The sequence below is a fragment of the Haematobia irritans genome, chromosome 3 (genome assembly GCF_050003625.1).
Source record: "Haematobia irritans isolate KBUSLIRL chromosome 3, ASM5000362v1, whole genome shotgun sequence".
In the NCBI taxonomy this organism is placed as follows: Eukaryota; Metazoa; Arthropoda; class Insecta; order Diptera; family Muscidae; genus Haematobia; species Haematobia irritans.
In genome coordinates this window covers 183,761,750-183,788,350 of record NC_134399.1, presented here as the reverse complement: position 1 = coordinate 183,788,350, position 26,601 = coordinate 183,761,750, and the positions used below count along the sequence as shown (strand labels likewise).

Sequence of the window (26,601 nt, the reverse complement as noted above, 5' to 3'; positions counted from 1 at the left end):
ATTTGGAAACTAAAATTGTCATTAACTCGTTTTTAGAGGACTTTGATAGCCTATGAAGAAAAAAAGGTGGAAAAAAACGAAAAATTAAAATTTGCTTCCTAGAAGCAAGAACACAAAATCCAAATTTAAAAGAGAATTGCGTCTTAAAAGTATCCTTATTTGTATTCTCCGTTTCTTTGGCTCGGAATCAATACCAAAATCCTTAAAGGAAGGTCGAAATCGTTGGATCCAAATAAACTTTTGTTTTTTCGAGTGTGGTAATAATAACGTCCTTTTTCATCAAATTTTAAATGTTTTGAGAGTGCTTACTGGTTAACCCTCCGATGTGTGACAGTTTTGAACTTCACGGCCGTGTGAATTTTTGTAAATCATGTTTTTTTCATATATATATATATATGTGTACGTGTACTTCTTGTCCCCTGCCCTGTGCGTAAGTGTTGCAGCGATGTAAAAGTGTACTATGTTCTCCGCAAACAGCGTTGCCGCAGCCGAAACAGTATGCCCGCATTTTCCGCTGCCACCCGTGCTCAGAACGGCAAAGCCTACATGACGGTCTACTTGACCTAGCCGCAAACGACGGTATATTGCTTTCCATCGGTCTTGGTAATACCTGAAATGAAAAGAAAAATAAAAAACAAATAAATATATATTCTATTCTTGAAATTGAAGATGTTTTTCTTACCCTGACATCGAATGCTTCTATCGCATTGCGCATCCTTGGATGTAAGGTTATATGGTTGTTCAGGGCACGTTCTTCGATATTTGGTATGGCCAATTGTTTCGTTAGCAGTAACAAGAATGACCGCCGTCTGTCACTCCCCAGCAAAAAAAATTTGGAAGTTCTTCCATAGGTACAACTTTAAAAGCACTTCCAGAAGATGCACTCCCAATGATGTTCTTTATTTTAACTACACAGGAAGTTTTTTAACTAAATTTTTTATAACTTGTTTTTTTCATACTTTTAATGGATAATTTTAACTTTTTTTGTTTCAAATAGGTTAAAAACAGAGTAAGAATTCATATAATGGTACAAAACATTTAAATTTTGTCAAAAAAAAAATCCTAAATCCAATCTGAAAAAATGTTGAATTTTTGAAAATATTTGAGGTCAAACGTTTCCATTAAAAATTATAAAAATTATTTATTTGAAAAATATCACAGAATTTTTTGATTTACATCCAAAATATTGAATTCGGATTACACCTAAAGATGTGATGCAAATTCAGTGCAACGGCTGTTGAAATGGAGGACTTCCGTCCTATGACAAGCCCATGTTAAATTCTTCTCTGCGCTTCTGCGTCAATTTTGCACCACTTCCGGATCCAAAAAGATCATTTCCATTACTTTTTTGGCGACGCTTTTTTTGCTGGGTCCTTTTTATAGGCTTCATTTCGTTGTAAATCGTAAAATCAAGGTCCATGCGGACCTATTCACCCGTCCGTGTACCATTCTCACTAAAACCTCAATAACTCCTAAAGTAATGATCCGATCGATTTTTTTTTTCCCAAAAGATGCGCAACTAAATACTCTTGGAATACAGAGTAACTTTGGGGGTGGGTTGTAGTGGCCGAAGTAGGAGTAATTTCAGTTTGAAAAGGCAAAAAGGTCCCTAGGGACCTTCTCACTCATCGGAGGGTTAAAGTCCTTTTCGGCGCAGAATGCATGTTAAAAGATGTGAAGAAAAAAAATTGCGCATATATTTTTTTCTTATTTTTGACCATTTTTATCAAATTTTGAATGCGAATTATCGTCCCTTTTGCATATATGAAATATCCTGAAATTCTATACATTTCCAATTAACGACGAATAATTTTTTAAAAGTAAATTATTATATATGATTCATGGTGGTGGGTATTTAAGATTCGGCCTGGCCGAACTTACGGCCGTATATTCTTGATTTTTAAAAAATTTTATTTTTTTAAGATTTTTACAGAATTTTAAGTTTAATGTGGCTGATTACCAATTGACGTCCCTTTCATAGAGCAATCCTATTTAAGCAGCTAAAGACAAAATAAGTTTTTCTGATATTTGGAGAATTGTTATCCCCTATTCCTTCCTTTTAGGTTCTGCATAAAATATTATGAAAATATTTTTCTCTTAACATAACTTCATTTGGGTCTTCAGTTTATTGTTTAATATGACAACAAAAAGAACTTGTTTTTATTTCATAAATTCTTGACTTTGTTACATTGTGTTTTGTCAAGAGGAAAATATTCAACTTCAATGGGACCCTAAGTGAATTTAAAAGTTTAATATTTTCACCCAAGCATAGACCCCATATAGCATAGCCGACACCTCATATCTCATTAGGAGCATCTGCAAGAGAATTCCAAAAGACACGAAACAAGAAGAACAAAATGTTGGAATGCCTCTAAGTGTATCCAAAGGTTATATTCCTGTTACACACATCAGATGACGAAACAAGGGTGGAAGGGATGTTGGAGAAATAAAAGAACTCTGGCCAGAAAATTTATACATTTTATGTCTTTTCAGGTTGGATATTTTTTTGGTATATCTACTACCATTCTATGGTATTCTGACTTAAAAATGTGTTAAATTATGTGTTCATATAAGACTGTAAGAATTTCTGTTGTGGTGTTAGCCTTTTGCCTTCCCATTCCTTCTGCAGTCTTGTTTTTGAGTGTGATGAGGGCAAGGGAAATATCTGTCCTTTCAAAGAGGATTTCCTTGAGTGTGAAATTTGATGCTGCCCACCAGGAGAGGAAGGCACAAATATATTTATGAGTTTAGGCCAGCAAAGGTTAGTCGACACAAATGTTTTACCCATAAAGACACCATAACATTCCAAAGAACACCAAGAGCAGCTGTTTTACAAAACGGCCAAATTTTGTGATTCAAATTTTTAAAGAAAAACAAATTTCATTGTGACTAAACATGAAAAGGACAATAAAGAATATCCATACTGTTTCAGTTCATCTCTCTGGTTTTTTGTTTTTGCCAAGTAATCTCATAACTTAAATATTTCAAACATTTATGAGGAATCTAAACAAATTTTTATTAAATTTTCTAACCTTTCGAGAGTGACTGCAAAAAAAAAAAAAACAAAATAAAGAATGACAGTAATAGTTTTCCCTACTATTCATATGAATTCTTGTGGAGAGTGCTACCATAAAAAAAGGTCTTTGGTATAATTTATGTAGATTGGAGAAATTACGATAGGGGTTTTCTATAGAATGGGAAACTAAACGTCATACGGCTTCCAAGAGTCGAAAGCACTTCATAAATTCCTTAAAGTTGGATGGGAATGTCTTTGATATAATTAGCACTCTGCACAGGGTGACTGATATGTAATGCAACCATCCGAAGATTGCAATCATCACGCCAAACAAAGCGTTGCCAAAAAAATATGAAAATGTCCTTTTGGAGCTGGAAGTGATGCCAAATTGGCTCAGAAATAATGAATTTTACATGAGTCAGAGTTATCTTTTTAAGCATCCGAAGCATTAATTGCGCACAAGTTATTCAAATGTGATGCTATTTCAGTATTTAGGATTTAAAAACAAGTAAGGAAAGTCTAAAGTCGGGCGGGGCCGACTATATTATACCCTGCACCACTTTGTAGATCTAAATTTTCGATACCATATCACATCCGTCAAATGTGTTGGGGGGCTATATATAAAGGTTTTTCCGAAATACATACATTTAAATATCACTCCATCTGGACAGAATTTGATAGACTTCTACAAAATCTATAGACTCAAAATTTAAGTCGGCTAATGCACTAGGGTGGAACACAATATTAGTAAAAAACAAGTAAGGAAAGTCTAAAGTCGGGCGGGGCCGACTATATTATACCCTGCACCACTTTGTAGATCTAACTTTTCGATACCATATCACATCCGTCAAATGTGTTGGAGGCTATATATAAAGGTTTGTCCCAAATACATACATTTAAATATCACTCGATCTGGAAGAATTTGATAGACTTCTACAAAATCTGTAGACTCAAAATTTAAGTCGGCTAATGCACTAGGGTGGAACACAATGTTAGTAAAAAATAAATATGGGAAACGTTTAAATCTGAAGCAATTTTAAGGAAACTTCGAAAAAGTTTATTTATGATTTATCGCTCGATATATATGTATTAGAAGTTTAGGAAAATTAGAGTCATTTTTACAAATTTCCGACTAAGCAGTGTCGATTTTTCAAGGAAAATGTTGGTATTTTGACCATTTTTGTCGAAATCAGAAAAACATATATATGGGAGCTATATCTAAATCTGAACCGATTTCAACCAAATTTGGCACGCATAGCTACAATGCTAATTCTACACCCTGTGCAAAATTTCAACTAAATCGGGGTTAAAAATTGGCCACTACGGTCATATGAGTCTAAATCGGTCGAAAGCTATATATGAAAGATATATCTAAATCTGAACCGATTTCAACCAAATTTGGCACGCATAGCTACAATGCTAATTCTACTCCCTGTGCAAAATTTCAACTAAATCGGTGCAAAAAATTGGCCTCTGTGGTCATATGAGTGTAAATCGGGCGAAAGCTATATATGGGAGCTATATCTAAATCTGAACCGATTTCAACCAAATTTGGCACGCATAGCTAAAATGCTAATTCTACTCCCTGTGTAAAATTTCAACTAAATCGGAGTTAAAAATTGGCCTCTACGATCATATGAGTGTAAATCGGGCGAAAGCTATATATGGGAGATATATCTAAATCTGAACCGATTTCAACCAAATTTGGCACGCATAGGTATAATGCTAATTCTACTCCCTGTGCAAAACTTCAACTAAATCGGAGCAAAAATTGGCCTCTGTGGTCATATGAGTGCAAATCGGGCGAAAGCTATATATGGGAGCTATATCTAAATCTGAATCGATTTCAACCAAATTTGGCATACATAGTTACAATGCTAATTCTACTCCCTGTGCAAAATTTCAACTAAATCGGAGCAAAAACTTGGCCTCTGTGGGAAAATGAGTGTAAATCGGGCGAAAGCTATATATGGGAGCTATATCTAACTCTGAACCGATTTGGATAATATTTTGCAAGTTTTTCGAGACTCATAAAATATTCGGATGTACGGAATTTGAGGAAGATCGGTTGATATACACGCCAATTATGACCAGATCGGTGAAAAATATATATGGCAGCTATATCTAAATCTGAACCGATTTTTTCCAAAATCAATAGGGATCGTCTTTGAGCCGAAACAGGACCCTATACCAAATTTTAGGACAATCGGACTAAAACTGCGAGCTGTACTTTGCACACAAAAATACATCAACAGACAGACAGACGGACAGACAGACAGACAGACAGACAGACGGACATCGCTAAATCGACTCAGAATTTAATTCTAAGACGATCGGTATACTAAACGATGGGTCTCAGACTTTTCCTTCTTGGCGTTACATACAAATGCACAAACTTATTATACCCTGTACCACAGTAGTGGTGAAGGGTATAAATAGTAATTGATACTATTTGGGGGCTACACCAAAATATGGACCGATACTCACCATTCTCGGCACACCTCTTTATGGTCCTAAAATACCTCTAGATTTCCAATTTCAGACAAATTGGATAAAAACTACGGTTTCTATAAGCCCAAGACCCCAAATCGGGAGATCGCTCTATATGGGGGCTATACCAAAATATGGACGGATACTCTCAATTTTTGGCACACGTATTTGTGGTCCTACAATACCTCTAGATTTCCAATTTCAGGTAAATTGAATAAAAACTGCGGTTTCTATAAGCCCAAGAAGTAAAATCGGGAGATCGGTCTATATGGGGGCTATACCAAAACATGGACCGACACTCACCATTTTTGGCACACCTCTTTATGGTCATAAAATACCTCTAGATTTTCAATTTCGCGCAAATTGGATGAAAACTACGGTTTCTATAAGCGAAAGACCCCAAATCGGGAGGTCGGTTTATATGGGGGCTATACCAAACCATGGACCGACACTCACCATTTTTGGCACACCTCTTCAAGGTCCCAAAATACCTCTAGACCCCAAATCGGGAGGTCGGTTTATATGGGGGCTATACCAAAACATGGCCCGATATAGCCCATCTTCGAACTTGACCTGCGCGCAGACAAAAGACGATTCTGTGCCAAATTTCAGGACGATAGCTCCATTATTGAATGCTGTAGCGTGATTACAACAGACAGCCAGACAGACAGACAGACCGACAGACGGACAGACGGACATGCTTATATCGTCTTAGAATTTCTCCCTGATCAAGAATATATATACTTTATATAGTCGGAAATCGATATTTCGATGCGTTACAAACGGAATGACAAACTTATTATACCCCGTCACCATTCTATGGTGGTGGGTATAAATATATGAAACATTTAAATCTGAAGCAATTTTAAGGAAACTTCGCAAAAGTTTATTTATGATTTATCGCTCGATATATATGTATTAGAAGTTTAGGAAAATTAGAGTCATTTTTACAACTTTTCGACTAGGCAGTGGCGATTTTACAAGGAAAATGTTGGTATTTTGACCATTTTTCTCGAAATCAGCAAAACATATATATGGGAGCTATATCTAAATCTGAACCGATTGAAACCAAATTTGGCACGCATAGCAACAATGCTAATTCTACTCCCTGTGCAAAATTTCGGAGTTAAAAATTGGCCTCTGTGGTCATATATCTAAATCTGAACCGATTTGACTGATATTTTGCAAGTTTTTCGAGGCTCATAAAATATTTGGATGTACGGAATTTGAGGAAGATCGTTTGATATACACGCCAATTGTGACCAGATCGGTGAAAAATATATATGGCAGCTATATCTAAGTCTGAACCGATTTTTTCCAAAATCAATAGGGATCGCCTTTGAGCCGAAACAGGACCCTGTACCAAATTTTTGGACAATCGGACTAAAACTGCGAGCTGTACTTTGCACACAAAAATACACCAACAGACAGACAGACAGACGGACATCGCTAAATCGACTCAGAATTTAATTCTAAGCCGATCCGTATACTAAAAGGTTGGTCTGTGATTACTCCTTCTTGGCGTTACAAACAAATGCACAAACTTATTATATCCTGTACCACAGTAGTGGTGAAGGGTATGAAAAGGAAAGTTTTAAAAGTGTAAAAATCGTAACTTTTTCGTATTTGATCTCAAAGTAAATACGTTTTGGATAATACTAGCAACTATTTTATTGCAAATTCCTCATTTGCCGAGAAATGCCTTGGGACATTTTAAACCAGTTTTTAGAAATGGCTATTATTTTATTTTTCCATTTTAAATTTTACACACTAAAATTAACCCTTAAATGGGGACCGTGTCTTTTAAGATACAACCAGAAAAAAATTCTTATTTTTTCAAAAAAAAAAAAAAAAACATATAATTTTTTTCTTGAAATTTCTTTATTTACCATTTTGCATATTATATATTTTTCGGAGGAATCGGTGACCTTGTGCATTTAATGGTTAAGAAAATTTATACTTGTTACAAAAACTATGTTAACAAGAGGATTGTTAAATACCACTATTTCTAGAAGACCTTTTTTCTATGTACCCCAGCAAACAAGAGCTTCCAATAAAATTAGTTTGGATCCCCAATCTGTTATTCGGAAGTAGTGCAAACTTGGATCATCTCCAATGAATTTTACATGGGATTGTCATAGGACGGATCCTTTGCATTGCTTTAGAAGTTGTGCCCTGGAAGTTAATTTGAATGAAGAAATTTAAAAAGCAAAAAAAAAATTTTCAACCAATTTCACTTTTTTTTCATCCATATGTTTTATTAACACTATTATTTTCCTATTATCTAATTTTTACAATTTGTAAAACTTTTTCACTCCGAGCAGGGGTTGAACCTGGGTTTGCAGGCACCATAACAGAATGCCTTAGCACACTCGGCCACAAACGCCATTGAACATAAAGCGTCGAAAGGTCAATTCAAATGTCCGTGATATGATCGTAATACGACACCAAGGAATAACATTCTAAATAATTGCTTCTTAAGATGTTCTTTATTAGTGTGAACGAAAATATAGGAAACGCAGGTTCAAATCTCACCAGCGGCAATTTTTTATCAAATATTTTTCTAAAAAAATTGTTTTTATACCCTCCACCATAGGATGGGGGGTATATTAACTTTGTCATTCCGTTTGTAACACATCGAAATATTGCTCTAAGACCCCATAAAGTATATATATTCTGGGTCGTGGTGAAATTCTGAGTCGATCTGAGCATGTCCGTCCGTCCGTCCGTCTGTTGAAATCACGCTAACTTCCGAACGAAACAAGCTATCGACTTTAAATTTGGCACAAGTAGTTGTTATTGATGTAGGTCGGATGGTATTGCAAATGGGCCATATCGGTCCACATTTACGTATAGCCCCCATATAAACGGACCCCAAAATTTGACTTGAGATGCCTCTAAGAGAAGCAAATTTCATCCGATCCGGCTAAAATTTGGTACATGGTGTTAGTATATGGTCTCTAACAACTATGCAAAAATTGGTCCACATCGGTCCATAATTACATATAGCCCCCATATAAACCGATCCCCCGATTTGGCTTGCAGAGCCTCTAAGAGAAGTAAATTTCATCCGATCCGGCTGAAATTTGGTACATGGTGTTAGTATATGCTCTCTAACAACCATGCAAAAATTGGTTCACATCGGTCCATAATTATATATAGCCCCCATATAAACCGATCCCCCGATTTGGCTTGCAGAGCCTCTAAGAGAAACAAATTTCATCCGATCCGGCTGAAATGTGGTACATGATGTTAGTATATGGTCTCTAATGACCATGCAAAAGTTGGTCCATATCAGTCCATAATTATATATAGCCCCCATATAAACCGATCACCAGATTTGACGTCCGGAACCTCTTGGAAGACCAAAATGCATCTGATTCATGTGAAATTTGGTACGTGATGTAAATATATGGCCTCAAACACCCATGCAAAATTGGTCGATATCGGTCCATAATTATGTATAGGCCCCATATAAACCGATCCCCAGGTTTGACCTCCGGAGCACCTTGGAAGAGCAAAATTCTTCCCATTCGGTTGAAATTTGGTACGTGATGTTAGTATATGGTATCCAACAACCATGCAGGAATTGGTTCCTATCAGTTCATAATTATATATAGCTCCCATATAAACCGATCCCCAGATTTGACCTCCGGTGCCTTTTGAAGAAGCAAAATTCATCCGATTTGGTTGAAATTTGGTAAGTGGTGGTAGTATATGATATTTAACAACCATGTGAGTTGAAATTTGTGGATAACAGTCTTTCGTAGAAGTTTCGACGCAATCCAAGGTGGAGGGTACATAAGATTCGGCCTGGCCGAACTTACGGCCGTATATACTTGTTTTTATGTCATGCATCGTTTTTATACCCACCACCATAGAATGGTGACGGGGGTATAATAAGTTTGTTATTCCGTTTGTAACACATCGAAATATCGATTTCCGACTATATAAAGTATATATATTCTTGATCAGGGAGAAATTCTAAGACGATATAACGTTGTCCGTCTGCCTGTCTGTTGTAATCACGCTAAAGTCTTCAATAATGAAGCAATCGTGCTGAAATTTTGCACAACCTCGTCTTTTGTCTGCAGGCAGGTTAAGTTCGAAGATGGGCTATATGGGTCCAGGTTTTGATATAGTCCCCATATAAACCGACCTCCCGATTTGGGATCTTGGGCTTATAGAAATCGTAGTTATTGTCCAATTTGCCTGAAATTTGAAATCTAGAGGTATTTTATGACCATAAAGAGGTGTGCCAAAAATGGTGAGTTCATGTTTTGGTATAGCCCCATATAGACCGATCTCCCGATTTTACTTCTTGGGCTTATAGAAACCGCAGTTTTTATTTAATTTACCTGAAATTGGAAATCTAGAGGTATTATAGGACCACAAATACGTGTGCCAAAAATTGTGAGTATCGGTCCATATTTTGGTATAGCCCCCATATAGACCGATTTCCCGATTTTACTTTTTGGGCTTCTAGAATCCGAAGTTTTTATCCTATTTGCTTGAAATTGGAAATCTAGAGGTATTTTCGGGTCGTAAAGAGGTGTGCCGAAAACGGTGAGTATCGGTCCATATTTTAGTATAGCCCCCATAAGAACGATCTCCCGGTTTAACTGCTTGGGTTTCTACAAACCGTAGTTTTTATCTGATTTGCCTGAAATTGTAAATATTCTGGTATTTTAGGCTCACAAAAACGTGTATCGGATTAAGTTTTTATCGGTCCATTTGGTAATGCCTCCATATAGACCGACTTCACTTCTTGAGGGTGCAGAAGGCGCACAGATCATGAAAATTGCTTGAAACTCAATGTAAAATTTCCAGATTTTACTTCTACAGATTTAAGATTTCAAATCAAGACGTTATTTTATAATTTTCTTGTACACTTACAAGAGATGTTATTGATTCCTCTAAAACTCAAACAAAAATGGTTCTTATAAATCCAGAATCTGATATAGTCCTCATAGGTGAAATCTTAAAATTTATCTTCGGGAAGCCCTCCTGAAATTTCAAAGGAAACCCTAATATTTGGTTCATGGTCGTGGGTATTTAATATTCGGCCCGGCCGAACTTAGTGCTGTATATATCAATATTTTCCACTTCCGATGCAGTCTTTTCGGACAAGTCCACAAGCATTTCTTTTAAAGCGCATCACGGGATCCCCTATCGATTTTTTCACTTCCGATACAGTCCTTTTGGACAAGTCTTAGAAAGTATGGAATTATACTGTTTTAAGTGAAAATTTCAGTTTTGGACAATTAAATTTCACAAAGGAATAGAAAATCTATAAAAAAGTAAAAAAAATAATACTACAACAAAAATCCCGCTTGGAATTGAACCTATGCCATTTTGACTTTTTCACTTCCATGGAGGGTCTTTTGAGAAGGTTTTGCAAATTACGATAACTTTTATTTTTTTTTTTTTATTTTTTTTTTTAATGGCAAAAATATATTTATACAAAAATATATGGAGAAAATAACAAAATAAAAGGAATATATGGCCGTAAGTTCGTCGAATCTTATGTAGCATCCACCATGGATTGCTAGAAACTTCTACTAAAGACTGTAACCCCCACAATCGAATTACTTAGGTTGTTGTAATACTTGCCGATGGCAAGGTATCTTAAAACTTCTTAACTTCGTCTTCTAAATTGTAAGTTCATAGAAGTATATATTAGACAAAACAGGCAAATTAAATACCTATATAATTCAGTTCTTGACCAGTATGTATGGGGGAGTCTATAAACCATTATGAACTTTTGCGCGATAATTAGATAGGCAGAAGTGAAATATGGGGACTATGTACAATTATGAACAGATATGGACCAATTTTTGTGTAATTGGGGATCGATCTGGCGGTAATATATAACTATATACCTATATGGACCAATTTTGACATGGCTGTTAGCGACCTTATACCAGCACAATGTACCAACATTTCAACTTAATGGGATGAAATTTGATCCAATACCAAATCTGGGGTCGATTTATATGGGGGCTATATATGATTATAGACCGATATGGACCAATTTTGGCATGGTTGTTAGTGTCCATATACTTACACAAAATACAAAATTTCAACTGAATCGGATGAAATTTGCTCCTCCAAGAGGCTCCAAAACCAAATCTATGGATCGGTTTATTGTAAGGGCCGATGTTGAATGTGAACCACACCTAAACGCCAAGTTTTTTCCGAATTTTATTTGACATTTCTCTATTTCAGACTTCCTCAATTTGAATCATGGACGTCTTGAATGGGCAGAATGGTTCCAAGAAATGGCAACAGTGGATGATCAATTTTCGAAGAAAATCGTCTTCAGTGATGAGGCAAATTTTCACCTCAGTGGATTCGTCAATAAACAGAATTGCCGCATTTGGGCGAATGAGACTCCAAGAGTGATTGTCGAAAAACCAATGCACCCACAAAGAGTGACTGTTTGGTGCGGTTTATGGGCTGCGGCATCATCGAGCCGTATTTTTTCCAAAATGAGGCCGGTCAGGCAGTTACTGTGAATGGTGTTCGCTATCGTGAGATGATAACGAACTTTTTATGGCCCGAATTGGAAGATATGGATGTGGACGATATGTGGTTTCAGCAGGACGGTGCCACTTGCCACAAAGCTAACGAAACAATGGCTCTTTTGCGCAACAAATTCAATGGCCGTGTTATCTCACGTAATGGCGATGTCAATTGGCCGCCAAGATCATGTGATTTGACACCGTTGGACTTTTTTCTTTGGGATTATTTGAAAGGAAAGGTGTATGTCGATAAGCCAGCAACAATTCAAGAGCTAAAGGATGAGATAATTCGGCACATTAACGGCATAGAACCTCCATTATGCCTCAGCGTCATCGAAAATTTGGACCATCGGATGAAGGTGTGCCACCGAGGTCGCGGCGCCCATTTGGCCGATAGTTTGTTCCATACATAATTGAATAATACCAATATATCGTAATAAAATAAAATTACAATAATTTGCTAAATGGTTTGTGTTTTATTCCAAATCAACATTGGCCCTTGAAATTTTAACCACCCTTTAGTTATGAACCGATATGGACCAATTTTTGCATGGTTATTAGAGACCGTATACTAACATCACGTACCAAATTTCAACCGGATCGGATGAATTTTTCTCCTCCAAGAGGCCCTGTAGGTCAAATCTAGTGATCGGTTTATAGGCGGGATATATATATAATAGAAAAATATTTAATAAAAAATTGCCGCTGGTGAGATTTGAGCCAGCGTTCTTTAGTTTTTCCTTCATAATAATAACGAACATCTCGGGAAGTAGTTAGAATGTCATATCACAAACAGATTCAACCCCCGGTGGAAGCGAAGAAGTTTTTTCAATTGTAAAAATTGGATAACAAGAAAATAAAAGTGTAATAAAAAATATTGATAAAAATGAAAAGTGGAATTGGAGAGAAAATTTTTGTTTTTAATTTTTTAAATTTCTTCATCCAAATGAACTTCAAGGGTATAACTTCTAAAGCAATGCAAAGGATCTACAAATGGAGTACTTCCGTCGTATGAAAAGCCCATGTAAAATTAATTGGAGATGATCCAAGTTTGCACTACATCCGGATTAGAAATTGTGGATCTAAAGTACTTTTTTGGATGCTCTTTTTTTGCTGGGATGAATTTTTCTCCTCCAAGAGGCCCTGTAGGTCAAATCTAGTGATCGGTTTATAGGCGGGGTATATATAATAGAAAAATATTTAATAAAAAATTGTCGCTGGTGAGATTTGAGCCAGCGTTCTTTAGTTTTTCCTTCATAATAATAACGAACATCTCGGGAAGTAGTTAGAATGTCACTCCGTGATGTCATAACATATTAGATTCATATCACAAACAGATTCAACCCCCGGTGGAAGCGAAGAAGTTTTTTCAATTGTAAAAATTGGATAACAAGAAAATAAAAGTGTAATAAAAAATATTGATAAAAATGAAAAGTGGAATTGGAGAAAAAATTTTTGTTTTTAATTTTTTAAATTTCTTCATCCAAATGAACTTCAAAGGCATAACTTCTAAAGCAATGCAAAGGATCTACAAATGGAGTACTTCCGTCGTATGACAAGCCCATGTAAAATTAATTGGAGATGATCCAAGTTTGCACTACTTCCGGATTAGAAATTGGGGATCTAAAGTACTTTTACGGATGCTCTTTTTTTGCTGGGATCTTTATACCCCACCAAAAAAGCGTCGCCAAGAAAGTAGTGAAAATGTGCTTTTTGGATAAGAAAGTGGTGCAAAATTGACGCAGAAGCGATGATTTTAACATGTGCTTGTCATAGGACGGATGTCCACCATTTCCACACCCGTTTCACTGATTTTGCTTCACTTCTTAAGGTGTGATCCGAATTTGTGATATTTTGCAATATAAATAATTTGTTTATAATTTTTTATGATTTTTAATGCATTCTAACTTTTGTTCGAAACTTTTCACCTCAAATATTTCCAAAAATTCGAAATTTTTCTACAATGAATTTAACATTTTTTTGACAAAGTTAAAATAATTTTATTAATCCTTACTCTATCTTTAACCTATTTCAAACAAAAAAAAATTTAAAATTACCCTTTAAAAATATGAAAAAGACGAGTTATAAAAAATTGAATCACAAAACTTCCTGAGTAGTCAAAATAAATAGAAGTACTTCCAATTTTTTTTTTTTTTTTTTTTGCCGGGACGTTGAACTTTTGCCCCTGGGACTATAGTTGGCACTAAAAATTGCCAATATATCGATCATTGCAAGACGGCGCTTCGCCTAGAATGGACCAAAATACCGCAGAGTCACTTTCGTGTAGCATGTGATGGCTTTGTTGGCCACCTGAAGGTCATAATTCGTACAAACGAACAACACTTTCGTACGAGTCGAACAACACTAACCTGATTCTAAAATTTGATGTTATTTCGGATACCTTTTGCTTGGGACAATAATATTTAAAACAAGTAAGGAAAGTCTAAAGTCCGGCCGGGCCGACTATATTATACCGTGCACCACTTTGTAGATCTAAATTTTCGATACCATATCACATCCGTCAAATGTGTTGGGGATATATATAAAGGTTTGTCCCAAATACATACATTAAATATCACTCGATCTGGACAGAATTTGATAGACTTCTACAAAATCTATAGACTCCAAATTTAAGTCGGCTAATGCACTAGGGTGGAACACAATGTTAGTAAAAAACAAGTAAGGAAAGTCTAAAGTCGGGCGGGGCCGACTATATTATACCCTGCACCACTTTGTAGATCTAAATTTTAGATACCATATCACATCCGTCAAATGTGTTGAGGGCTATATATAAAGGTTTGTCCCAAATAAATACATTTAAATATCACTCGATCTGGACAGAATTTGATAGACTTCTACAAAATCTATGACTCAAAATTTAAGATGGCTAATGCACTAGGGTGGAACACAATTTTAGTAAAAACAAGTAAGAAAGTCTAAAGTCGGGCGGTGCCGACTATATTATACCCTGCACCACTTTGTAGATCTAAATTTTCGATACCATATCACATCCGTCAAATGTGTTGGGTGCTATATAAAGGTTCGCCCCAAATACATACATTTAAATATCACTTGATTTGGACAGAATTTGATAGACTTTTACAAAATCTATAGACTCAAAATTTATGTTGGCTAATGCACTAGGGTGGAACACAATTTTAGTAAAAAAAATATGGGAAACATTTAAATCTGAAGCAATTTTAAGGAAACTTCGCAAAAGTTTATTTATGATTTATCGCTCGATATATATGTATTACAAGTTTAGGAAAATTAGAGTGAGTCTTACAACTTTTCGACTAAGCAGTGGCGATTTTACAAGGAAAATGTTGGTATTTTGACCATTTTTGTCGAAATCAGAAAAACATATATATGGGAGCTATATCTAAATCTTAACCGATTTCAACCAAATTTGGCACGCATATCTAGAATGCTAAATCTACTCCCTGTGCAAAATTTCAACCAAATTGGGCCAAAACTCAGGCTTCTGGGCCATATAAGTCCATATCGGGCGAAAAATATATATGGAAGCTATATCTAAATCTGAACCGATTTCAATAAAATTTGGCACACATTACTATACTACCAATTGTGCTCCTTGTGCAAAATTTCAAGCTAATCGGGATAAAACTCTGTCTTCTGGGTCCATATAAGTGCATATCGGGCGAAAGATATATATGGAAGCTATATCTAAATCTGAACCGATTTCAACCAAATTTGGCACACATAGCTACAATGCTAAATCTACTCCTTGTGCAAAATTTCAACTAAATCGGAGCAAAAAATTGGCCTCTGTGGTCATATGAGTGTAAATCGGGCGAAAGCTATATATGGGAGCTATATATAAATCTGAACCGATTTCAATGAAATTTGGCACGCATAGCTAGAATGCTAAATCTACTCCCTGTGCAAAATTTCAACCAAATTGGGTCAAAACTTTAGCTTTTAGGACCATATTAGTCCATATCGGGCGAAAGATATATATGGGAGCTATATCTAAATCTGAACCGATTTCAATAAAATTTGGCACACTTGACTATAGTACTAATTGTTCTTCTTGTGCAAAATTTTAAGCAAATTAGGGTAAAAATCTGGCTTCTGGGGCCATATAAGTCCATATCGGGCGAAATATATATATGGGAGCTATATCTAAATCTGAACCGATTTCTTCCAAAATCAATAGGGATCTATTCTGAGCCAAAACACATACTTGTGCCAAATTTGAAGTCGATTGGACTAAAACTGCGACCTAGACTTTGATTACAAAAATGTGTTCACGGACAGACGGACAGACGGACAGACGGACAGACGGACAGACGGACATCGCTATATCGACTCAGGAACCCACCCTGAGCATTTTTGCCAAAGACACCATGTGTCTATCTCGTCTCCTTCTGGGTGTTGCAAACATATGCACTAACTTATAATACCCTGTTCCACAGTGTGGAGCAGGGTATAAAAATATGGGAAACATGTAAATCTGAAGCAGTTTTAAGGAAACTTCGCAAAAGTTTATTTATGATTTATCGCTCGATATATATGTATTAGAAGTTTAGGAAAATTAGAGTCATTTTTACAACTTTTAGACTAAGCAGTGGCGATTTTACAAGGAAAATGTTGGTCGAAATCAGAAAACCATATATATGGGAGCTAAATCTAAATCTGAATCGATGTCAACCAAATTTGGCACGCATAGCTACAATGCTAATTCTACTCCCTGTGCAAAATTTCAACTAAATCGGAGCAAAAACTTGGCCTCTGTGGGCAAATGAGTGTAAATCGGGCGAAAGCTATATATGGGAACTATATCTAAATCTGCACCGATTTGGCTGATATTTTGCAAGTTTTTCGAGACTCATAAAATATTCGCATGTACGGAATTTGAGGAAGATCGGTTGATATACACGCCAATTATGACCAGATCGGTGAAAAATATATACGGCAGCTATATCTAAATCTGAACCGATTTTTTCCAAAATCAATAGGGATCGTCTTTGAGCCGAAACAGGACCCTATACCAAATTTTAGGACAATCGGACTAAAACTGCGAGCTGTACTTTGCACACAAAAATACATCAACAGACAGACAGACGGACAGACAGACAGACAGACATCGCTAAATCGACTCAGAATTTAATTGTAAGACGATCGGTATACTAAACGATGGGTCTCAGACTTTTCTTTCTTGGCGTTACATACAAATGCACAAACTTATTTACACTTACACTTCAAAAATATGAAAAAGACGAGTTATAAAAAATTGAATCAAAAAAACTTCCTGAGTAGTCAAAATAAAGAACATCTTTGCAGTAAATTTTTTGGAAGTGCTTTTAAGGTTATGCCAGAATGGACTATGCAAGAATGGACCAAAATACCGCAGAGTCACTTTCGTGCAGCATGTGATGGCTTTGTCGGCCACCTGAAGGTCATAATTCGTACAATTGATAGCCAAGTCGAACAACACTAACCTGATTCTAAAATTTGATGTTATTTCGGATATCTTCTGCTTGGGACAATAATATTTAAAACAAGTAAGGAAAGTCTAAAGTCGGGCGGGGCCGACTATATTATACCGTGCACCACTTTGTAGATCTAAATTTTCCATATCACATCCGTCAAATGTGTTGGGGACTATATATAAAGGTTTGTCCCAAATGAATACATTTAAATATCACTCCATTTGGACAGAATTTGATAGACTTCTACAAAATCTATAGATTCAAAATTTAAGTCGGCTAATGCACTAGGGTGGAACACAATGTTAGTAAAAAGATATGGCATACTTGACTATAGTACTAATTGTTCTTCTTGTGCAAATTTTAAGCAAATTAGGGTAAAACTCTGGCTTCTGGCGCCATATAAGTCCACATCGGGCGAAATATATATATATGAGAGCTATATCTAAATTTGAACCGATTTCTTCCAAAATCAATAGGGTTATATTCTGAGCAACACATACTTGTGCCAAATTTGAAGTCGATTGGACTAAAACTGCGACCTAGACTTTGATTACAAAAATCTGTTCACGGACAGACGGAGAGACGGACATCACTATATCGACTCAAGAGCCCACCCTGAGCATTATTGCCAAAGACACCATGTGTCTATCTCGTCTCCTTCTGGGTGTTACAAACATATGCACTAACTTATAATACCCTGTTCCACAGTGTGGCGCAGGGTATAAAAAAATTACGCATTACTTTATTGCATATCACACCAACAACCCTTTTCTGCACGTCCAAAAACCCAAAATACAAATAAGAAGCATCCAGTCAAAATTAGTTTTTGCCCAGAGCCTCAATACTGTTTTAAGGACATTTTCTCGATAATATTCTTCATGTTCAAAAGATTTTGTTCATGTGTGTTACCGTTCATCTCGTTCCATGTGAGATTTATTCTTGCTTGTGTATAACCACAATCCAAATACTTATATGGTATTGAACTCCCATCTTTAGTCAAGAGTTCCAAAGGCAACCACAAAAACTTATCATCAACCATAGTTGCTATTGTTCACCTGAAACTCTTAAGCTACTCAGTTCTATGCTTAACCACATGTATAGGAATTCTTATAAAGCCACAATTTGTTTCATTTGACCCATATTGTACCAGAGAACAAAAAGTTTAGGGTCTATAAATCATATTTTTTTGCCAATGTCTGGGCCACTTAAAACCAAAGTCACACTCACAACTTAAACCTCAACAAAATAATAAAAAAACTCTAAAGTTTCCTTCAAGTTTTTCCAAACCGTTCTCAAAAAGAAAACTACCTCAGGGAGGTGAACTATACCACAATAGCTGTTGTGGTTAAACCAACGCTGGTTTTGCCATTTCTTAGCACGTGTTGCCAGACTAATGTATTCGTCCTAAAATATTGTCTGACTGTCTTTCTGGTTTTCTTTGTCCGTCCGTCCATCCATCGAGCACCACAACTACAACAAAAAACGAAATCATCGTTGTCAGGTGTTTTATGTGTTTTTGTGGTTGTCGCTGCTGTTTACTTTTATCATAATTTATGCAACCAGCAACCTATGTTCCCCGTCATGTTTCTGTTACTCATGTCTTAGACGCAGCCATAGAGATAATTTATGGTATAATGATTTATTTAAAAAGGCTGATATTAATGAAATGATTTGTATGGAACGAACGAAAAAGTAAGTTGTTCAGCTAACAAAGGAGCCATGGTTTGTGTAAATGTTCTTTAGCAGACTAAATCGTGTGGTTTAGGAATCGAAGGCAAACCAAATCGATGTGAGGCACTTGAAAGAACATTTGCATTAGGTTGTAATAAATCAAAAATTGAAAAAGGACGAATATATTTTCATGAGCAAGTGTGGAAAACTTTTAAAGGATTTCTAATACAATACTTAGTAACAAAACCATCGGATATTCTAGATCATATGAGGGACATTATGTGCAAGCAAAAAAAATCGAAGTAAGCATTTCTTTTCTCGGCATCCTCCACAAAGTTGTATCAACTTCCGATGAAGTTCTCCTGGACAAGTTTTATAAAATATTCTATTTTAAAGTGAAAATTTAAATTTTGGACAATGAATGCCAGAAAAAAATAGAAAATAAACAAGTATATACAGCAGTAAGTTCGGCCGGGCCGAATCTTAAATACCCACCACCATGAATCAAATATTAGGATTTCCTTTGAAATTTCAGGAGGGCTTGAGGACACTTCCCGAATATAAATTTAAAAATTTCACCTATGAGGACTATATCAGATTCTGGATTTATAAGAACCATTTTTTTTTTGAGTTTTAGAGGAATCATTAACATCTCTTGTAAGTGTGCAAGAAAATTATAAAATAACGTCTTGATTTGAAATCTTAAATCTGTAGATTTTCACCAGAGAAGTAAAATCTGGAAATTTTACATTGAGTTCCAAGCAATTTTCATGATCAGTGCACCTTCTATACCCTCAAGAAGTGAAGTCGGTCTATATGGAGGCATTACCAAATGGACCGATAAAAACTTAATCCGATACACGTTTTTGTGAGCCTAAAATACCAGAATATTTACAATTTCAGGCAAATCAAATAAAAACTACGGTTTGTAGAAACCCAAGGAGTTAAATCGGGAGATCGTTCTTATGGGGGCTATACTAAAATATGGACCGATACTCACCGTTTTCGGCACACCTCTTTATGACCCGAAAATACCTCTAGATTTCCAATTTCAGGCAAATAGGATAAAAACTTCGGATTCTAGAAGCCCAAGAAGTAAAATCGGGAAATCGGTCTATATGGGGGCTATACCAAAATATGGACCTATACTCACCATTTTCGGCACACTTCTTTATGGTCCTAAAATACCTCTAGATTTCCAATTTCAGACAAATTGAATAAAAACTACGGTTTCTATAAGCCCAAGAACCCAAATCGGGAGGTCGTTTTATATGGCGACCATACCAAAACATGGACCGATACTCACAACTTTCGGCACACGTATTTGTGGTCCTACAATACCTCTAGATTTCCAATTTCAGGTAAATTGAATAAAAACTGCGGTTTCTATAAGCCCAAGAAGTAAAATCGGGAGATCGGTCTATATGGGGGCTATACCAAAATATGGACCGATACTCACAATTTTTGGCACACGTATTTGTGGTCCTACATTACCTCTAGATTTCCAATTTCATGTAAATTGAATAAAAACTGCGGTTTCTATAAGCCCAAGAAGTAAAATCGGGAGATCGGTCTATATGGGGGCTATACCAAAACATGGACCGATACTCACCATTTTTGGAACACCTCTTTATGGTCATAAAATACCTCTAGATTTCAAAATTTAGGTAAATTGGATTAAAACTACGATTTCTATAAGCCCAAGACCCCAAATCGGGAGGTCGGTTTATATGGGGACTATATCAAAACCTGTACCGATATAGCCCATCTTCGAACTTGACCTGCCTGCAAACAAAAGACGAGTTTGTGCAAAATTTCAGCACGATTGCTTCATTATTGAAGACTGTAGCATGATTACAACAGACAGACAGACAGACGGACAGACGGACATCGTTATATCGTCTTAGAATTTCTCCCTGATCAAGAATATATATACTTTATATAGTCGGAAATCGATATTTCGATGTGTTACAAACGGAATGACAAACTTATTATACCCCCGTCACCATTCTATGATGTTGGGTATAATAAAAAAGTAAAAACCATTGAAAAAATTAAAAATGTCATCCCGCGGTGAGCTCTAAGAGGTTCTGGAAGTCGAAACTGGGGATCGGTTTATATGGGTGCTATATATTATAATTATAAACCAATTCTTGCACGGTTGTTAAAGAGCTACTAACGCTACTTAACAAATTTTAAGAGCATCGGATGAAATTTGCTCCTCCAAGAGGATCCGCAAGCCAAATCTAGGAACGGGTATATATAGGGGCTATACATAATTCTGGACCAATGTGGACAGAAAAATATTTGTACAAAATTTTCCATAGAAATAAAATTTGGACAAATTTTTCTATTAAAATAAATGTTAAAAATTTTTCTTCAGTAAGTAAGTTTGAAGAATATTTTCTATAAACAAAAAATTTCGATATTAATAAAATTTGAACAAAATTTTCTATACAAAAATGGAAAAAAAATTTCTGTAGAAAAAAATTGGACCACATTTCCTACAGAAACAAAATTTTAACAAATTTTCTATAGAAATTACAATTTGACAAAATATTCTATAGAAATAGAATTTGGACAAAATTTTCTTAGAAATAAACATTTGACAAAATTTTCCATACAAATAAAATTTGGACAAAATTTGCTATAGAAAAAAAAATTGGACAAAATTTTCTACATAAAACAAATTGAACAAAATTTTCTATAAAAAAAAATTGGAAAATTTTTTCTATGGAAAAAATTAGACAAAATTTTCCATAGAGATGAAATATGGCCAAAATTTTCTATAGAAATTACATTTGGACAATATTTTCTATAGAAATAAAATTTTTAAAAAAATTTTCTATCGAAATAGAATTTTGACAAAATATTCTATAGGAATTAAGTTATTGGCAAAATATTCTATAGAAATAAAATTTTGACAAAACTTTCTATAGAAACAAAATTTTGACAAAATTTTCTTTAGAAATAAAGTTTGGTCAAAATTTTCTATAGAAATAGAATTTTGAAAAAATTGTCTATAGAAATAAAATTTTGAAAAAATTTTCTTTAGGAATAAAATGTTGACAAAATTTTCTTTAAAAATAAAATTTTGACGAACATTTCTATCGAAATAAAATTTTTATGATTTTTTATCTCATAATCTTGGCTATAGGTCTGTAAATTATACTTGAAATTGTTGGTTTCTTGTTTTTATACCCTCCACCATAGGATGGGGGTATATTAACTTTGTCATTCCGTTTGTAACACATCGAAATATTGCTCTAAGACCCCATAAAGTATATATATTCTGGGTCGTGGTGAAATTCTGAGTCGATCTGAGCATGTCCGTCCGTCCGTCCGTCGGTTGAAATCACGCTAACTTCCGAACGAAACAAGCTATCGACTTAAAACTTGGCACAAGTAGTTGTTATTGATGTAGGTCGGATGGTATTGCAAATGGCTCATATGGGTCCACTTTTACGTATAGCCCCCATATAAACGGACCCCCAAATTTGGCTTGCGATTGCTCTAAGAGAAGCAAATTTCATCCGATCCGGTTAAAATTTGGTACATGGTGTCACTATATGGTCTCTAACAACCATGCAAAAATTCGTGCAAATCGGTCCACTTTTACGTATAGCCCCCATATAAACGGACGCCCAAATTTGGTTTGCGATTGCTCTAATAGAAGCAAATTTCATCCGATCCAGCTGAAATTTGGTACATGATATAAGTATATGGTCTCTAACAACCATGCAAAAATTGGTCTATATCGGTCCACTTTTACGTATAGTTCCCATATAAACGGACCCCCAAATTTGGCTTGCGATTGCTCTAAGAGAAGCAAATTTCATCCGATCCGGTTAAAATTTGGTACATGGTGTTGGTATATGGGCTCTAACAACCATGCAAAAATTGGTCCACATCGGTTCATAATTATATATAGCCCCCATATAAACCGATCCCCCGATTTGGCTTGCGGAGCCTCTAAGAGAAGCAAATTTCGTCCAATCCGGTTGAAATTTGGTACATGGTGTTGGTATATATTCTCTAACAAACACGCAGGAATTGGTCCATATCGGTCCATAATTATATATAGCCGCCATATAAACCGTTCCCCAGATTTGATCTCCGGAGCCTCTTGGAGGAGCAAAATTCATCCGATCCGGTTGAAATTTGCAACGTGGTGTTAGTATAAGGCCGCTAATATCCATGCCAAAATTGGTCCATATTGGTCTATAGTTATATATAGCCGATCCCCAATCACACAAAAATTGGTCCATATCGGTTCATAATCATGGTTGCCACTCGAGCCAGAAATAATCTACCAAAATTTTATTTTTATAGAAAACATTGTCAAAATGTTATTTCTATAGAAAATGTTGTCAAAATTTTATTTCTATAGAAAATTTTGTCAAAATTTTTTTCTACAGAAAATGTTGTCAAAATTTTATTTCTACAGAAAATGTTGTCAAAATTTTATTTCTAGAGAACATTTTGTCAATATTTTATTTCTGTAGAATATTTTGACAAAATTTTCTTTAGAAATAAAATTTGGACAAAATTTTATTTCTATATAAAATTTTGTCCAAATTTTATTTCTAAAGAAAATTTTGTCAAAATATTATTTCTATTGAAAATTTTGTCCATATTTTATTTCTTATGATTTTTTATCTCATAATCTCGGCTATAGGTCTATAAATTAAACTTGAAATTGTTGGTTTCTTGTTTTTTTATTTTCCGATATTTCGGTTGACTTCGTCAGAACCGTTTTCAAGGCTACAAATTACAAAATTGTACAAAATTTAATTACAAAATTCACAAAATAAAATGAAACTATCTATTGTACTTAACATTTTCTCCGCTGTCTTGTTACTTCGTTGCCTGTTTTTCTACTGGTGATTACTTTCTCTTGTGTTTTTGTATCGTATGCCGATATATTCTCGCGCAGTTTTCAATATCTTTCTTATAATAAGAAAATTTTGACAAAATTTTCTATAGAAATATTATGCCAAAAGACATATATTGGTACAACAATGACAAAATTAAAAACCATCTCGGCTATAGGTCTATAAATTAAACTCGAAATTGTTGGTTTCTAGTTTTTTATTTTCCGATATTTCGGTTGACTTCGTCAGACCGTTTTCAAGGCTACAAATTACAAAATTAAACAAAAGTTAATTACAAAATTCACAAATTAAAGTTAAACTATTGTCATTTACATTTTATCCGATGTCTTGTTACTTCGCTGTCTGGTTTTCTACTGGTGATCACTTTCTCCTGTGTTTTTGTATCGTATGTCGATATATTCTCGCGCAGTTCTCAATATCTTTTTTATAGTTTATTCTCTCGTTAGTGGGAGTGTTAATTATGTGTAACATTTCCAGAGTAAATCTTCGTCTGTAGTTGTTTTCCTTGTATAGGATTTCTACGTTATTAAAGTTAGGTTTGTGACCAGTCAATGTACAGTGGGCCGCAAGTGCTGTTTTTTGTTCAATTGGTTTGTCTGTTGTTTTTATATCCGATTTATGTGAAGACAATCTTGTTTTTAATTTTGTCATTGTCGTACCAATATATGTCTTTTGTGTTGGTCTTCATTCTTAATTTTTGTTTTTGTTTTACTAAATAATCCGTTGACAGTGTTTGTAGTTTTTAACGCGAGTTGATATTTTTCTTTATTGTATATGTCAGACTTGGACAGTCTCTCGGAGAAGTTTGGTATATATGTCACTGGTTTGTATATTTTTGAATCCTTTTTCTTGGTCAATTCTCGGTTGTTGTGTAGGTTGGCTTTTACTTTCGATAAGAGTTGATATATCGTTCGTTGTGGGAAATTGTTGTCTTGGAGAATTTGTTTAATTTTATTTTCATTTTCAGAATGAAATTCTGGATCACTAATATTAAATATCCTTCGTATGAAATTTGTCGCTGTATTGATTATTATACGTTTACTGTGCTTAGAGTAAAAATTGAGCAGTCTCCCAGAAGCCGTTGGTTTTTGGTACCAATTTAGTCTCAGTTGGTTTCCTTGTCTATGTATTATTACGTCAAGATATGGTAGTTTATTGTCCTGTTCTAATTCCTTTGTAAATTGAATTTGTCTATTAAATGAGTTTAAGGCCTTTAGTGTTTCGTCGACTTCTGATGCCTTTATGATTGCGAAGATGTCATCTACGTATTTTGTTAATATCGGTGGTTTAGTAATATTTTTAAATACTTCGTCTAAAAGTTCCTCCATAATAATGTCTGCTACAATTGGTGAAGCAGGGGAACCCATTGGCATACCTTTTAATTGCTCATAAATCTTGTCCTCAAATTTAAAATATCTGGTGTCCTTGATACAAAATGTAATTAAATCTATGAATAAATCCTTCGTCATGTTCGTATACTGCTCAATTATGGTCCATTTTCTTTCAATCGTCTGAATTGCTAGCTTTACCGGAATGCTTGGAAATAATGACACCACGTCAAAGGATATTAAAACTTCATCATCTTCAATCGTCATATTTTCCAATCTTGTCTTAAAATCCGCAGAGTCCTTAACATTATATTTAGAGTCAAGTGTTATATTTCTTAATATACCTACTATGTATTTACATAAATTGTACGATGGCGAGTCTATCGAAGAACAAATAGGTCTTAATGGTGTGCTCTCCTTATGTATTTTTGGAAGTCCGTAAATCCTTGGAGCTACTGCGGTCCTGCTTGTCAACTTGTTTTTCTCTTGTTCGGTAATAATATTGAGATTGTAAAGTTTTTCCACTAATTTGTTGTTCTTCGTTTGGAGTCTAGAGGTGGGATCAATTTTTATTCGTTTGTACGTACACATATCGTGTAATATTTCTTTCATCTTTAGATCATAGTCAATTTTATTCATTGCAACCGTTTTTCCCCCTTTGTCAGCACTAAGAATTAGAATGTCATCATTTTCCTTTAAATATTGTCGTGTCTGTACCACTGTGCTTGATATGTATTTATCTCTTAAGCTCATTTGTGATCTTCGTAAATGATCGTTTATCAATGTTGTCAATTTTGTTCTCGCCATCTCTTGTTCCTCTCTGCTCTCAATTGTCTGTACACAATCTTCTCCTTCGGCGATATCTTGTAATAGTGGAAAACTTTTATTGTTATGCGGGAGAGCATGTTTTGGACCCAGTGAGAGAATCCATTGCACTTCTCTCGGTATGTCTTTCTCTGTCTTATTCACAAACCAGTCGTTATGAGTTCTAATGTTAAGCTGTTTTTTGTGTTGTTGTTTAAGTACATCTAGCTTTTTAATGTGTGTTGTTTTGTTCTTGTGTGTCACGCTGTTGTACAGAGTGTTTTCACTCTCCAAGTACAACGATAAATCTTGTTGTGATAAAAGCTGTGTCAGTTGAGTTCGCGCGGTTTGAATGTTTTGTCGATTTTCGTGTATTTGTTTGTGTTTATACTCTATTAGTAGTTTTAAGATTTTCAT

General features: G+C 35.1%; 1 protein-coding gene across 1 annotated transcript; it reads right to left on the bottom strand.

The window, feature by feature from the left end:
• Positions 1-563: 563 nt before the first annotated feature.
• Positions 564-26,601, bottom strand: LOC142231324 (uncharacterized). The gene is made up of 3 exons (XM_075301937.1): positions 25,189-26,601; positions 3,033-3,045; positions 564-610 (listed from the first exon to the last, which is right to left on the bottom strand). Exons 1-3 carry the CDS (start codon positions 26,599-26,601, stop codon positions 564-566), a joined length of 1,473 nt encoding a protein of 490 aa, XP_075158052.1.